Below are 17,300 nucleotides of genomic sequence, written 5' to 3'. Positions count from 1 at the left end.
ACTGCTCGACCATGTATACAATGTCATAGAAGTCTCCTTACCAATTGAACTGGAAGAAATATCATGCGAACAACATGCATCGCCTAAACATTGAGAAAATGAGATAGCATTGCTTGTCTAATCGATACATCATGCAACAATTCTTACGCATAGAAGGTCCCTCACAGCTAATGAAAAGAATAACCATTGTCACAGTTGTAGAAATGGGTCACCAATAAAACAGCTTTTTGCCATGTAAATTGTAATCATAAAATTTATACCTTAATAATATATGGCATGCTAATTCTATCTGTAGGCTGTACTACACACACAAGATACATGAAGGGTACTGCTAATTAACTTTGGCCCATCAGAAGGTCCAATTTTGAGATAAATACCAACACTATGCATGTATAAAGAAAGTCTAGTGTAATTTAGCGCTAATGTTTATAACTTGAATCCAAAGTCAAATTTCATCTTTATCACATCATATTCGTGCATCTTATACATTTCAATTGTGAAGAGCAAGGCATTTTTAGGGTTTAGAGTTTAGACCTTGATAATACCGTACAAAATCTAATTACATATCCTTTTAAAAAACTAATACAAATCTAAGCTAATGAACTAAGACTTTAACTGTGAAGAAAATCTAATGTAATTTTGCGCTATGGTTTATACATTGATAATTCCGCTCTCCGTTTTTTAGAATGTAGAACTCAATATATTATTCATTCCAGTGTTAATGTTTGTTAAGAGTTCACCTTTCCAGAGCACACCTTTACAAATTCTTCATTAAAATGAGAAGATATTAATCATGTTAAAAGATATGGGCATAAACTGATGTGTCCAGATTGGGATATAAACACAAGAATGTGAAGCTATTGATACATATTATTAGATTACTCCGGTTAAGTCTTCAGTTTACACACGACTTAAACCATAGATTTAAATTCAGATAAAAATTATAATTACAAGATAGCTAAGATGCAAACAAATCATATGATACACTTTATGCAAAGAAGCTTTGTTAGATGATGAAAATATATGGTAAAATGATGCATACTGATTAGAGATTGTACCTGTATAAGATTCTTCAATGGTTCCGCCTTCTTCAAATCAAGTTTATTGATAAAAGCTTCCCTTAAAACCTCATCACGTTTCATTTGTATATTAACAATAAATGATTCACTTAAGTCTCCACCAACACTACAAAGGACAAGAATTGTATCATCACGAACACGCAAATCTCTTTCAACTTCAATGGTGGAATCCACATGACTAGGATTATCAATGATTTTCATCTGTCGGGAATCATAAAACATAACAAAAAGTTAAACCTTTATATCAATAACACAAATTCGAGAGTAGAAACAAAGAATATGATATGAATTCGGTTGAAATCGACAGTTTAAATCAACCACGTCGAATTTGTACATAGATAAAGATCGCCAAAAAATAGTGTTTGTAGTATGAATTTCCGTCATCTATTTGTATTCCGCTAACGAATTCGATGAGAATACAGGGAGGATAGATACTTCGTATTAATAATTTATGTATGATTAAGGATAAATAGAGGTTGAATTGCGTTGTCGGTTGATATTTAGGAATTAGGGTTCATGAGAGCGCCGTAGGAGAAGAACAATGGGGAATCCTACTGCGTGTTTTTTTTTTTTTCAAAGATAGTATTAGAGATGACAACGTTGATTAATTAGTGATAATTGTAATTAACTAAGTAATTTACATGTCAGCAATTCTAATTAAGATATAATTAGGGAGTGCCACATAGGATTAATCTTCATGATTTATAAGGTGTATAATAATATAATATAATAAAAAATAAAATAAATAAATAAATAAATAAATAAATATATATAAATAAATAAATAAATAAATAGAATAGATAATAGATAGATAGAAATAGATAATAGATAATAGATAGATAGAAGATTTAACTACTACTAAAAGTTAGGGGGGCAATCTATGCTAATTTGTAAATGTAGGGGAAAAATTGTAACTATCTTATAACCAACCAGAAAACCTTGTATTTCGATTTCTACTAGGTTTTTTCATTTTCACTCTGTTCAAGTCCACATCTTGTGAATCCAGTTAAGCCTCTTTTACTCTACGTTATATACTTGTATATGTATCTATCTATATGAGCGTTGTTAGCAATTTATTAATGTTGTTCTGATGTTGAATTTGATATTGTTGATCATAATAAACTGGCTTTTTTGATTTTGCTTCTGTATGATATGCAGAATATTGTTTCGTCCATATATCGCATTTTTGTTATCGTTATTCCAAACATATTAAAACTTGATAATAATATCGATAATGATAATAATAATAATAATTAATAAAATTAATAACCTAAGTTGGAATCAGGGATAAAACCTTATGTTGATGAATTAAGGGATAAAAGCTTAAGTTAATGAATTTAGGGATAACACCTCATGTTGATGAAATTAGGGCTAAACCACATGTTAATGAAATTAGGAAGATAACTTTTTTTGTGCTGAACATAGGGATACATGGAGTCACATCAATAGATGACGTGGATAATTGAAACAATTAGAAGATAAACTTATTTTATTTTAATAAAGGTTGAGTTAGAGAATGATCTTAAGAGCATGCATTTATACCTATAAGCATTGTTAGTTTGTTATAGTTGCAATTGGTGAAGCTTTTTTTCTAAGTAAAGCAACTACTTTTGTGTTTAACACATTCAAAATCACGTTTATTTTGTTGTGAATGACTAAATGATAGCAATAGGTAGGCATTCATACATGCAGCTTAGACCATTTTTAACTTGGATGGGCGCGTTGGCGTGTTGCTGGCTAGGGTGGAGTGCTTGATGGGCGTGCTGGTAAACTGGTAAATAATGGGTGACGTGCTGAGTGGCGTGTTAGATGGGTAGGGGTGGGGTATTTTTTATTTCTTTTTCATTTTTCTTGATTTTAGTTTTTATTTTGCTTAATTAGTTATATTACATTATTATTTTTTAAGTATAAAAACAAATTAATTTAATAAAACACACTAAAATAAAAATTAATAATATGATTACATTAATAAAAGTCTTAAAAATAAAAATTACAATAAATAAATAAATAAAAGTCCTTAATTACTTTATTTAAAATTAAAACTTAATTCCTAAAAATGAAAAATAAATTAATTTAAAAACGAGTACATAAAACAATTTTAATTTCTTCCGTCAAACGAGTCTTGGCTCACGTAGCCTGACTCGAGAGAACTCGAATCGGAGGGCGGCCGATTCTAAGTTGATTGGCCTATGTTTACAAGATACAACTCAATTCGACAAGGTCGTGTCTTGGCTCGCTCTTTTTACGCATCCCATTGCTCATCCGTAAAGAGAAACATCAACAATTGCTTCTCTTCGTCGAAATACACAATTTCCGTAAATACGTATGGTGTTTCTTTTTCGAGGAACTTTCTTAACTTTGACCAATCAAAGTCAGAAATCTTCAAAAGATTTTTTCCCCGTCAACGTATGACTTCCAGTCATACTCATCTCTACCCCCGTAATGCACATCAATGGAAACTTTGTTCGAATTCATGGTATGAAAGTATTGTGTTTGATATGATGCGAATGTATATGTTGGAATGTATATGCGTGAATGTATATGTTCGAATTCATGGTATGAAAGTATTGTGTTTGATATGATGCGAATGTATATGTTGGAATGTATATGCGTGAATGTATATGTTCGAATTCAGTATGCAGATGTTTATATCACCGACCAACCAAAACATTACACGCCGACGAAATCATCCAGGCACGCCTTCACCTTCTCTGTGCCTGGTTCCAGCATGCCGGACTCAAGAGCCACCAACACGCCGCGTTAATGGCGTGTTGGTGGCACCGATGACCATTGCCGGGCGCGTTACAAACGGTCTTAAAGAGTGCTTAAACAAACTAGTGAATGTTGTTTCATTTTCATCCTCAAATAACTGTCTTCTGCCTTTAAGTAACATACTTGAGCAATTGAACTTTTTGTAAAATGATCATCATTTCACTTGCCGCCTGTTCGTGTATTATAACTACTTTCTGCATAACCTTGTTTTCATTCTTAGTAGTGGAACCTTGCATGCTGTGTACAGTGTACCATCTGTATCCTGTAAAATTTTTTATGTGACTGTATGTTTAATTGTTTATTGCATTTTTGTAAACCCTTCATCTATATTTGAGTTGTTTTCTGTTCATGTACGATTTATATACACGAGTCTGGTAATATCAGTTAGGAGTATGAATGTATGATTATTCTCTTTACTTTAATAGTATCAATAATAATATAATTTAGTGTATAGTGTATTCGATTTTTTCATTCTTTTCAGTTATTAGATATTAACCACCCTGAAAAAGCTGACCAAAGATGTTTTCAACTTAGAATCTTATTTAGCAAAATGGCTGGAAATTCAATCAAAACTGTTGCAAAATCCGTCAGCGAATTCCAATATCCCTGGCGAGACAAATTAACAAAATACAAAGATGAGCTCTCAAAGGGGGTTTGGGGATATTGGCAACTAGGAGCATGGAAGCCTCTTGGGATTAGTGCACGACGTAGGGCCCGCCTTCGTAAAGAAGTTTTGTTAGCTGGAGAAGATTGGCCGTATGATCCTGAAAAGAAAGAAATGAGAACTAAAAGAAAAGGGCACAAATGTGACAGAATATCAGCAGAGAAACGAGCAAACACGGCTGAATTAATGAAGAAAATGCCTCAGATGCTTGCAGATTACCGAAAGAGGAAATGGGAGAAGAAGATGAATGAAGAGGATGCTGCTGCTAAGAAATCTTAGGATCGAATTATTTTTGTTGCTCCTTTTAGTCTTTCGTTTATGTGTTTTTTTATTAAAACTTGAAACCCACGAGTAAGTAATCTGCTTTTCAAATATCGGAAAAAATCAAATCCATAGTGGTTGTCGAAAGTTGAGACCAAAAAGTCGGAACCTAAAATACGGTACAGCTTATAACTGTGTTATGATTCAAGGTGACAAAATGGACACGTTGAGCCAAAAAAAAAAAAAAAACTTTTTTCTTACTTGTCAAAAGAATTAACGTACTTTTGCTTAATAATTACTGTACATTATTACGTTGATGATGATGATTAGCTATTCTTAATATACCAGATTAGGTGGCTTGATGCCTTTTGAAATAATTTGGATGAGCGTTGGCCCATTGACCCATTAGATTCATTATTGGAACTTATCCATTAAGGCTCCTGCATTTGAGTGGAGCACAACACAACAAATGTCATAGACACATCTGCTACCCATTGAGTGTTAGTAACTACTAACTACTTTATGAAATGTTACAATGTACCAAGATTTTATTATTAGTGTGATGAAATCAACACCCCTTAAATGGTATTGTAGACTATGACAATCTGCAGTTGTTAAATCTGCAGTGTGTGTATTATTGGGTCGGGAGGGTTTCAAACTTTCAATTCAGATGTAATCGACTGCAAAGAGTCATCAAGTGTTTTCTAAGGCAAAACAATCATTCTTATTTCACTGGCGACGTCATATAGAGGAATGTTGTACTTATATATTTATCTTTATTGATGCAAACACGTTCTTCCTTTACATGAAAAATACGATATGATTCATATTGATATGTTCATGAAACATTAGAAATTCAAGAATTTATCATTCGAAAAGTTAATATTTCTAATTAAAAGCATCTTCAATATGAATTATTGGTGTTGCTAGTTTTGGTGATATATTCCTGCACATGGAACTTAAAGTACACGAAACATCCCCACATATTACCTGAAACAGAGTAGTCCCACATGTCCAATTGTTTATTTTTAGTTTTCTATTTAAACAGGGCAAATAGCATCATCGCTAGAAACAAGATTCAATACTTCCTCTTCCTATTTTTAACCTTTGAATTGAAGGGAAACTAAATATGGTACGGAGTATATATGTTTTGTGATAATATACAAAAAGCACTTCATGCTAATTAATGTGAAACCTTTTTCAAATAACATCACTGGGCTATTTTTCAATGTTTTATTAGATGTGCGTATTTCATGAGATAACATTAGAAACTGTTCTCTTACCACAAAAATATTTCAAATGATGGCAACACTTGTATTTTTCATACAAGAATATGTTTGATATATAAGCCTATTGTAGTTATATGAGCTTAAATTTATTCTTTCATAAGTTCAAACTAGTAATTTTGTTTCGCTAACAAAAAATTATGAGCTTATTAAAGAAAATACTTCATGAAATAATAGTGTTTAAAGATAAGTTTGAATCTTCAAAAGAAGAAATTACGTAAATACCTCTAATATAATTTTTTACTTTGTGTTTCTTTTATGTCATTTAGTACCCTTAAGCTCTAGTTACTTTTGTCAAACACTTAGCAACAACATAAGCTACAATTACTAGCTTCAAATATAAGCTTCAGTCATAGATTTTCAGCTTCAGCTACCAACTACATACTTTTATTAAACACATCGTAGATGAATATATGGAAATGATGTGTAAGCTACTTATGGATGTAACCACAACTAACATCACTAATGTCGGGCTATCGAACACAGGTTTAGAAGAATCTCAAGTATAAGAAAGAGATTATAATTTGGTTAATAGATTCTTATGGGAAAATGGTTTGCTAAGATGATCAATATTAAGACAAGAATTAAAATTCCATATTTGTAGTTATGGATTATTGTATATATACTTGCCTTAGTTGCATATGAAAGCAAACTGATTATAAGTTCTAGTAGAGGGTGACAATTGTTGGAGATATGGAGAACTTTAAACAATTAGAGGGAAGATTCCAGGAAACTCACACGAAGCTTCCACGAAGTTGTTAGGAAACTAACATGTAGCCTCCACGAAGTTGTGAGGAAATTCACATGTAGCTTCCACGAAGCTGTCAGGAAACTCACATGTAGCTTCCATGAAGCTGTCAGGAAACTCACATGAAGCTTCAAGGAATTGTTTTTAGCTTACTCCTTAAACCATTCTATAAATAGACCCTTTTGTAACTCATTGTAAACACACCACAAATATTCAGTAAATACATTCTCTAGTTGGTCCGTGGACTAAAGCAATCACAACGATTGCATATAACCACGTTATCTCTTGTGTCGATTTACATTTCTTGCATTTATAATCTTTCGTTCATTAAGTGGGTTAGTAATCTTGTAGAATTACTATCGGTGAGTGATCTTGTTGAATCACTTGCGTTGTTTTGGGTCCTAATATCCTTACAACTGGTATCAGAGCACAAGGTTTCGTTAAGGGAACGATGACGGAAGACGGAAAGTTTAGAATCGACCGATTCGATGGGAGAAACTTTGGCTTTTGGAAGATGCAAATTGAAGATTACTTGTATCAAAAGAAGCTACATCAACCTCTGTTAGAGACCAAGCCCGAAAGCATGAGCGATGCCGATTGGACGCTTTTGGATCGTCAAGCTTTGGGTGCGATTTGTCTTTCACTTGCTAAGAACGTTGCATACAACGTTGTGAATGAGAAGACGACATTTGCTTGCTTGAAAGCACTCTCTAACATGTATGAGAAACCTACCGCTTCTAATAAGGTATTTCTCATGCGTCAATTGTTCAATACAAAGATGAAGGAAGGTACGAGTGCAACGGATCATATCAATGAATTTAATAATATCGTTTCAAGGCTTGAATCGGTAGAGATTAAGTTTGATGATGAACTAAAGGCAATAATCTTGCTTTCATCATTACCGGAAAGTTGGTCGGGTACGGTTACCGCAGTTAGTAGCTCTACGGGAACTACTAAGCTAGCGTTTGAAGGAATAAGAGATTTGATTCTTGGTGAAGATACTCGTAGGAGAAACTCAGGGGAATCGACATCCGGTTCCTTGTTAAGTACTGACAACCGTGGTAGGAAATTTGATCGCGGTGAGAAGAAGGGTAGAAAGAATTCTAAGAAGAGGTATCCATCGAAAGATAGAAGTGAAGCTGTTTGTTGGGGTTGCAATCAAAAAGGGCACTTTCAAAGGAATTGTAAAAATGGTCCGACGAAAGGTGTGAACTTGACCGCAGATGAAAGTGATGATGCACTTTTGTGTAGTGTTGAAAATTCTATGGAGTCTTGAATTTTGGATTCAGGAGCTTCGTTTCATGCTACTCATGTCAAAAGCATGATGAAGAATTTTCGATCATATCAAGGCAAGATGAGATTGGACGACAACAAACAACTCAATATAGAGGGCATTGGAGATGTTGTATTGAAGACTACTCTTGGCTCTAATTGGACCTTGAAAAACGTAAGGTACATTCCTAAATTAAAAAGGAAACTTATTTCGGTTGGTCAATTAGATGATGAAGGTAACGCGGTTACTTTTGAAAACCGCCAATGGAAGGTGGTTAAGGGTAGTTGTGTAGTGGCTCGTGGACATAAAAGGGGAACTCTTTATATGGTTGAAGTGTTTGATGAAGATACAGTGGTTGCTACGGTTAATGTTGAGTTCGAATCAACTCTATGGCACCGAAGACTCGGGCATATGAGTGAGAAGGGTATGAAGATGCTTGTTTCGAGTGGGAGAATTCCAGATTTGAAAAAGGTAGAACTTGGATTTTGCGAACCATGTGTATATGGGAAGCAAAAGAAGGTGACTTTTGGGAAATCGGGAAATGCTCCTAAGTTGGAGAAATTGGAGCTTGTTCATACGGATGTGTTTGGTCCAACCAATGTAGAATCACATGGAGGTTCTCGCTATTATTTCACCTTCATTGACGACTCCACTCGAAAGGTATGAGTTTATTTTCTTAAAGCTAAATCCGATGTATTTAATACTTTTGTGAAGTGTAAAGCTATGGTAGAAAATGAGACTAACTTGAAGGTCAAGTGCTTGAAGTCAGATAATGAAGGGGAATATGGTAGTCTTGAGTTTAAAGACCATTGTGCAAAGCTCGGTATTAGAATGTTAAAAACAGTACCGGAGACACCGCAACACAATGGGGTCGCCGAACGTATGAATCGTACGTTAAATGAAAGGGCTAAGAGTATGAGACTACATGCCGGTTTGCCTAAGATGTTTTGGGCGGATGCGGTAAATACGACGTCTTATTTGATAAATAGGGGACCCTCAACACCGTTGGGTTTCCGAATTCCCGAGGAAGAATGGCAAGGTAAGAAGGTGAGTTATGGTCACCTTAGGATCTTTGGGTGTAATGCATATGTGAAGACCAAAGATGAGGATAGAGACAAGCTTGAAGCTAAGTCAAAGAAGTGTATTTTCATAGGCTACGGGTCGGATGAAATGGGTTATCGTTGTTGGGATAACGAGGCTAGAAAAGTAATTCGTTCTCGCGATGTTACTTTTGATGAAGATTCGGTCTATGGCAAACCGGAAACGGGGAGTTCTAAACCGAGTCATGTTACTTTTGATGATGTTTCTATTGATGATCTTGCAGGTTCTAGTGGGAGTACGGGTAACAATGAATTGCCAATTAACGGTGAGGCGTCGTAAAATGCTAATGATGGAGATGGTTCGGAAAGCGGTGATGATTCCGAACATAGTACGAGTTCTAGTGATGAGGAGGACACAAATGAAATCGGTCCAACCATTTCGGTTGCTCCTACAATAAGACGCTCGACTAGAGTGCCCAAACCTAATCCTAGGTATTCTCCATCAGCAAACTACTTGCTCTATACCGAGAATGGTGAACCCGAAAGTTACTTTGAGGCAAGAAAGACAAAAGAATCCATACAATGGGAGCTTGCCATGAAAGAAGAGATGAGGTCACTTGAGAAGAATAAAACTTGGTCACTAGTGAAGTTACCTCATGATAAAAGGGCGTTGCAAAGTAAATGGGTGTATCGAATCAAGAATGAGTTGGATGGCAAGAAAAGGTACAAGGCTCGTTTGGTGGTTAAAGGCTTTCAACAAAAGAAAGGAGTTGACTACCAAGAGATATTTTCACCGGTGGTGAAGATGACTACTATTCGTTTGATACTTTCTATGGTTGCATCCGAGGACTTACATCTAGAGCAACTAGATGTGAAGACCGCATTCTTACATGGTAACCTTGATGAAGAGATCTATATGAGGTAACCCGAGGGCTTTGAGGTAAAGGGTAAAGAGAAGTGGGTTTGTAAGCTAAAGAAAAGTTTGTATGGATTGAAGCAAGCACCTCGGCAATGGTACTTGAAGTTTGATGATTTTATGAAGAAGATTGGTTTCTTAAGATGTGAAGCGGATCACTGTTGCTACTTGAAGAAACTCAAGTCTTCTTATATAATCTTATTGTTGTATGTTGATGACATGTTACTTGCAGGTTCTAACATGTCCGAAATTAACAAATTGAAGGGATTACTTTCCCATGAGTTCGAGATGAAAGATTTTGGTGGTGCTAGGCAAATACTTGGCATGAGTATTGTGCGTGATCGTGTGAAGGGTACTCTATACTTGTCTCAATCCAAATATATTGAGAAAGTTGTAGAGAGGTTTAACATGGAAAATTCAAAGGCTCGTTCTATGCCTTTGGGTAGCACGATAAAGCTATCAAAAAGTCAATCACCTAAAACGGAAGAAGACAAAATGGAGATGGAAAAGGTTCCATATGCATCGGCCGTGGGTAGTGTTATGTATGCCATGGTTTGTACAAGACCCGATATTTCTCACGCAGTGGGAGTTGTAAGTCGTTATATGTCTAATCCGGGGAAAGAGCATTGGGAAGCGGTTAAATGGTTACTTCGTTATTTGAAAGGTACTTCTAATATGGGATTGTGCTTCTCTAAAAGCAATGTCATACTTAGAGGTTATGCGGATGCTAATTTGGGTGGATGTGACGATTCGGGGAAAAGCGCTACGGGTTATGTTTTCACAATAGGGAAGACGGCGGTTAGTTGGATGTCTCGACTACAAAAGAGTGTTGCTTTATCAACCACCGAAGCCGAATATATGGCTATTGCAGAAGCTTCTAAAGAGTTTGTTTGGATGAAAAACTTCTTAGGTGAGTTGGGTAAAAGACAAGACTATTGCGTCTTAGATTGTGATAATCAAAGTGCGGTTCATCTTGGGAAGAATCCGGTGTTTCATAGTCGTACGAAACACATCAAGATACGGTATCATTTTATTCGACAACATATAAATGATGGTACTTTATTATTGGAGAAAATCCTTGGTACGAAGAATCCTGCTGATATGTTTACTAAGGTTGTTACGACAGAGAAATTGAGGTTTTGCATTACCTCAATTGGTCTTCTAATGAATTGATGAGAGAATACCCCAACTAGAGAATTAGAGAGTTAATGTTTCAATTCTAACAAGTAGTGTTGAAGACCTTGTATCGAAAGTCTGCTCATCCGAAGTATGTGTTGAGTGTGCGTGTCCCAAATGAAGTTTGGCGGTATAATGGTGGTTTAACGTTCTTGGTTAGATCGTTGATATTTTGGGTTGACGAAGGTTGGGTTTGTTCAAAGTCTCCAAGTGGGAGATTGTTGGAGATATGGAGAACTTTAAACAATTAGAGGGAAGATTCCAGGAAACTCACACGAAGCTTCCACGAAGTTGTTAGGAAACTAACATGTAGCCTCCACGAAGTTGTGAGGAAATTCACATGTAGCTTCCACGAAGCTGTCAGGAAACTCACATGTAGCTTCCATGAAGCTGTCAGGAAACTCACATGAAGCTTCAAGGAATTGTTTTTAGCTTACTCCTTAAACCATTCTATAAATAGACCCTTTTGTAACTCATTGTAAACACACCACAAATATTCAGTAAATACATTCTCTAGTTGGTCCGTGGACTAAAGCAATCACAACGATTGCATATAACCACGTTATCTCTTGTGTCGATTTACATTTCTTGCATTTATAATCTTTCGTTCATTAAGTGGGTTAGTAATCTTGTAGAATTACTATCGGTGAGTGATCTTGTTGAATCACTTACGTTGTTTTGGGTCCTAATATCCTTACAACAATTTCATAGTTTACAATTAATACTCAAGTTTTAAACATCTAAGCATTCAAGCAACCATCTCTTACAATCTATCAACTACTCTAACAAGAACAAAAAGGGTTTATGTTAGAAACCTTAAAGCATGCATAAAGTAGAATTATCAAAGTAAATCACTTTGCCTTGCCCCATGAACTTAAATTAAGAAAGTGAAAAAAGTAAGACATGGAAGTGTACCAGAATCATCAAAGAGACTATGAATTACAAGACATACATATTAAGCAATGTACAATAACATATGCATAAAGTAAGACAACCAAAAAAGCAAAAGTTACTATTCGTAGTGATAAATTATGTATTTAAAGGCAAATGAACTCTATTTTTGTAAAATGGCCATTTCAGTTACATTAATGTACGTTTGTCAATAATGTCTACATTGTTTGGTTTCCTAACGTGAAGAAAACAAAATTACTGTTACAAATTACCATCACACTTCGTATATATTGCCTAACCATAACTTTAATAGAAGTATATTGTTTATGTATAAACTAACTGTTACAAATTACCATCACACTCGACTGAGCTCATAACCAAACCATGTTCGTTCTTCTACACGAAGTCTGTTTGGTCAGTTGATACTATATATAAATATAAGTGTGTGTATGCCATTGATAAGCAAGTGTGTGTTATATTTGCAAAAACAATGAAAGGTCTCTATGTTTTGTGTAGCTTGATTTTTCTAATATGTTTATTAAGAGGAAATAAGGCAGGTGAAGAAGAAAATAATGGTGTTTATATTGTGTATATGGGTAATGCTGCTACCTCAACAAAGAACAACATTCTCACTTCTTTACTTCAAAGGTAACATAAAATAACGGTGTTATTTATATTTATTTCGCGCGTTGCATTTTCACTGCCAACACAGTTGAAGGATGCAAGTTCGACCAATTGACTTACTTATAATCTGATTCTGGTTTTATATCATAACCAGCAGGTCCAGTTGGTTAAGTTTAGAACTCAACAAACACTAAATGGGTCAAGTTAGTCAAATGGGTCGAAAGTCACACAAAGTATAGTTAAAATTTCAAAACATCCATTTGAATAAAAAGTATGGGGAAGTTAACCCAACTAAATTTACCTGTTACCCAACTTGCCAAACCCGTAAATTTTTTTTTTTTGAACAGTCCAAACCCTAACATTTGCACATCTACTCAAAGTCATCTTCAAATACTGTATAACAAAATTGTTTAAGGATGAAAATGTTACATGACGGTTATAGATTCTTTCAGCATGCTTGATCCTTTTAGTACTGAAGGTTGCTAATTGGGTGGGTCTGATAACTAGTCAAATTGGGTATGGGTAAAAACTTGTACTTTTTGGTATAAGTCAAGACAGGTTTGGATTCGAAACGTGTATTTATCATCTCGAATCGTTTGACCCACTTCCTGTTAGATTATTTTGAGGACCCCAATTTGATATATTGGACATTTTGTATCGCCTGGATTGACTTTATCAGGAGTAAATGGGTCAAAATCGCCACCTCTATAGTACTTAAATCATATCACGGAGTTATGCTAACTCGAAGTATATATCATCTATTCATGCTTTTGCGAGTATGGTAGCAATTAACAATATCATACTTTAGGGAAACGAATCCAGTTGTGCACAACTACCAAAACAGCTTTTTAGGATTTGCAGCACATTTGACTGAAAAAGATGCACAAGATATTGCACAAAAACCAGGGGTAGTTTCGGTATTTCCAGATCCTATCTTGCAACTACACACAACGCGTTCATGGGATTTTCTGAAATACCAAACTCTAGTAGAAACTGATATCCCAACACGCGCTGCGTACAACGTTTCGAATTCAAATGAAGCTTCTGATGTCGTCATAGGTGTTATGGACACAGGTTGTTACCCAAAACAGTTATACAGTTAACATTGTCATCAAATTTTAAAATCAACATAATCTATTACATATTATTATCATGAAAGTACTAGTAATACATTCTTTATCATCCTAAATAACCCAAACAATTAAGTTCATCTACTGTGAATTGGATCTCTATTTATTCAGGTATTTGGCCGGAGTCTAAAAGTTTCGATGACGACGGTTTTGGTCCTATACCAAAGAAGTGGAAAGGAACTTGCATGAAAAGTGAAGATTTCACAGCCAAAAGCTGTAATCGGTAACTTAAACTGCCATTTAACATAGTTGTTAATCATATTCCACAAACTAGTTATTAATATAAACATTAGAACTCAGGACATGTTTACCATTCCCTCCCGACCCACCCAATTTGCCACCTCTACATAAACCAGCTACAATATTTTTTTGTACGCGCAGGAAACTAATTGGAGCGCGATATTACGCGGGTGATTACAGTTCCGCAAGGGATAGAAGTGGCCACGGGACCCACGTTGCATCAACAGCTGCTGGCAACACCGTACCTAACGCATCGTATTACGGGCTCGCAATGGGGTCCGCAAAGGGCGGTTTTCCCGGTTCAAGAATCGCAGTGTACCGTGTGTGTGGAATTAGAGGGTGTTCTGGATCGAATATATTGGCTGCATTTGATGATGCAGTTGCAGATGGTGTAGATGTATTATCTTTATCTCTCGGGTCAACTGCAGGATACGGACCAAATTTTCAGAGAGATCCGATTGCAATTGGATCGTTTCATGCTGAAGAAAAGGGGATAACGGTCGTTTGTTCGGCGGGTAATTCGGGGCCCCGAAGGGAATCGGTTGTTAACGTTGCACCCTGGATATTAACGGTCGCTGCTACTTCTATTGACCGTGATTTTCAGGCTGATATTACCTTGGGTGACAAAACAGTCATAAAGGTTAGTAATTTTTTAAAAAAAGAAAAATTAAAAATTCCTACCAATAGTTTATGTACTGTATTTATCTTCAATACTCACATATGTATTTATCTGATATTTAAGGGTGGAGGCATAAACTTCGGCGAGTTACAAAGATCTCCAGTATACCCATTGCTATATGGAAGCGCAGTTCTGAGAAATTCGTCCTATTATGACGAAAGTGACGCAAAGTAATCTATAAACAACTGTCTCAATGGTGTTTTCATAGTCTATGTAATGGTGGCAAAATGGGTGGGTTGAGCTGGTTGTGTAACTTGTTAAAAAGGGTAACTTTCGTATAGGTCAGGTTGAGACCAAATCACTTGCACATCCAAAAAACTTCATAAGTTCTGTTTATATACATTTTGTGTGTTAAATATGATTACAACAAAATATGTTAATTCATTAATAAGTAAATAGATTGAAATTGCCACCTTTAGTTATATGCTTTCAATTTGCTTAGTTAATAAAACTAGAGTTCTTCAGAAACTGCATACCACGTGCGTTAGACCAAGACAAAGTTAAAGGAAACATTATTCTTTGTGAGAATAGAGACGGAATATACACCGCAAAATTAAAGGTATCATCTATCAAGAAACTTGGTGCACTCGGGATGATTTTCATCAATGATGATTCGAGAGCAGTGGCTTCTGCCACCGGATCATTTCCAATGGCAACAGTTAACCGCAAAGATGGACATAACATCATTTCTTATGTCAGCACCACAAGGTAAATAGTAAAAATATGCAGTGCTTTTAATTTAAACTCAACAAAATGAACCATATTTTTTCATTCTTCTTATCTGGTATTGATTTGTGTTTGTGAACTGCGGACCCTGCAATTCATAACTAACCATTTTGAGTGAATATGTCAAGGAAACCTAAGGCAACTATTCAACCAACTGTAACAGTGACACAATATAAGCCAGCACCTGTAGTTGCCTATTTTTCATCTAGGGGCCCTTCATATGCTACACGAGACCTACTTAAGGCAAGTTCTATTTTTCTGTTATGCACAATATCAAGTATCACCTAAACTGTTACACACGCGCACACACACTCGGTATATTAGAAGGATCCTGCGGTAAGCACCGTTTTTGGGACAAGCCGATAAGCAATTATGAGCCACACGTTTTCAGCCTGTTAACATTTAGTGGTTGAATGATAAAAGTTAAAATGAAAGTTAATGTGTAAAAATAAATTTTAAGATGTATGTTAACGGGCTGAAAATATTATCATGCAACCACTGAATATGTTAACTGACTGAAAATGCGTGGCTCAATTAAAATGACTTTTTTTTTATGACCAAAATACCTTGCAGCCCGACGTAGCGGCACCAGGGGTGGCCATTCTTGCTTCATGGCCAGATAATGACTCGGTTGTAAAACTCGCGGGCAAAAATTCTCCACAATTTTTTATACTTTCCGGAACTTCGATGGCCTGCCCTCACGTTTCGGGCCTTGCAGCCATGATCAAAGCCCAGAACCCTAACTGGAGCCCATCAGCAATCAGATCAGCAATCATGACAACAGGTTTGAAACTTCGCACACACACACAAAAATAATAATAAAAAAATAAAACCCCTTTTATAGACCAATTTCATTAAACTTACTAAAACATGCAATTGTTAGCAACTCAAACAAACAACATGAAGAAGCCGATAACAACAAATTCTGGATCAATCGCTACTCCATACGATTTCGGTGCAGGAGAAGTATCATCAAGTCCGTTACAACCAGGCCTTGTTTACGAAACAGAAACAATTCATTATCTACATTTTCTTTGTAACATAGGCTACAGTGTTGCTACAATCAAACGAATCTCATCTACCGTTCCACCTGATTTCACTTGTCCAACTAAGTCTACCGAAAATCCAATTTCCAATATGAACTACCCATCAATAGCAATATCCAGATTTAATGGGACACAAAGTAAAGTAAAAAGAACAGCGACAAACGTTGAAAGTGGCGATACAACTTATACTGCATCAGTTGAAGCTCCAAATGGGTTGGATGTTAAAGTTGTACCGAATACACTTGAATTTACAGAAAACAATAAAAAGTTAACTTTTGAAGTGAAATTTTCTTCTGAAGGTAAATTGAGTGGAGATAATTTTGGGGCGATTACGTGGTCGAACGGTAAGTATAGAGTGAGGAGTCCATTTGTTGTGACCAGCAGGTAGAACACATTTTTGCAGAATGTTGAATGTGTTCGTATAATAAATGTAGCTTACTTGTATCGGCTAATCGCGATACATTTCATCGTCTAGTTATGCAATGATCCTCGATTAGAAACTTGTTGTTCTACCAAGATTGATCATAATTTAGATTGGTTTATAAGTTTATATTGAATGAATCTGTATGTATCTATTTGAATGATTTATGGATCGAAACTAGAACAAAGGATACAGGAACTTAAATGGAATTACATGAGTAACAAGAATCAGAATAATAAAAACATAAGTACGAACTTCTTTCACGCATTAAGAAGTTAGCTTATTAGTTATTACATTACAATTCAAAAAAAAAAAAAAAAAAAAAAAA

General features: G+C 35.5%; 2 protein-coding genes across 2 annotated transcripts; both read left to right on the top strand.

The window, feature by feature from the left end:
* Positions 1-3,011: 3,011 nt before the first annotated feature.
* LOC139858467 (uncharacterized) lies at positions 3,012-5,354 on the top strand. The gene has a single exon (XM_071847320.1). It carries the CDS (start codon positions 4,402-4,404, stop codon positions 4,792-4,794), a length of 393 nt encoding a protein of 130 aa, XP_071703421.1. The 5' UTR covers positions 3,012-4,401; the 3' UTR covers positions 4,795-5,354.
* Positions 5,355-12,510: 7,156 nt separating this feature from the next.
* On the top strand, positions 12,511-17,037 carry LOC139858457 (CO(2)-response secreted protease-like). The gene is made up of 9 exons (XM_071847312.1): positions 12,511-12,754; positions 13,539-13,804; positions 13,972-14,083; positions 14,242-14,740; positions 14,843-14,949; positions 15,245-15,487; positions 15,634-15,748; positions 16,079-16,289; positions 16,389-17,037. The coding sequence occupies exons 1-9, from the start codon at positions 12,597-12,599 to the stop codon at positions 16,937-16,939; spliced, it is 2,262 nt and encodes a 753-aa protein (XP_071703413.1). The 5' UTR covers positions 12,511-12,596; the 3' UTR covers positions 16,940-17,037.
* The last annotated feature ends 263 nt before the right edge of the window (positions 17,038-17,300 follow it).

This window comes from Rutidosis leptorrhynchoides, chromosome 1 (genome assembly GCF_046630445.1).
Source record: "Rutidosis leptorrhynchoides isolate AG116_Rl617_1_P2 chromosome 1, CSIRO_AGI_Rlap_v1, whole genome shotgun sequence".
Lineage (NCBI taxonomy): Eukaryota > Viridiplantae > Streptophyta > Magnoliopsida > Asterales > Asteraceae > Rutidosis > Rutidosis leptorrhynchoides.
The sequence above is the reverse complement of the archived record's forward strand: the minus strand, read 5'-3'. Positions and strand labels throughout refer to the sequence as shown.

Coding starts and splice junctions, on each gene's coding strand:
- LOC139858457 (XM_071847312.1), top strand. CDS start 12,597: ATGAAAGGTCTCTATGTTTTGTGTAGCTTGATTTTTCTAATATGTTTA. Junction 12,755..13,538: donor CTCACTTCTTTACTTCAAAG/GTAACATAAAAT, acceptor ATCATACTTTAG/GGAAACGAATCCAGTTGTGC. Junction 16,290..16,388: donor ATCAGCAATCATGACAACAG/GTTTGAAACTTC, acceptor TGCAATTGTTAG/CAACTCAAACAAACAACATG.
- LOC139858467 (XM_071847320.1), top strand. CDS start 4,402: ATGGCTGGAAATTCAATCAAAACTGTTGCAAAATCCGTCAGCGAATTC.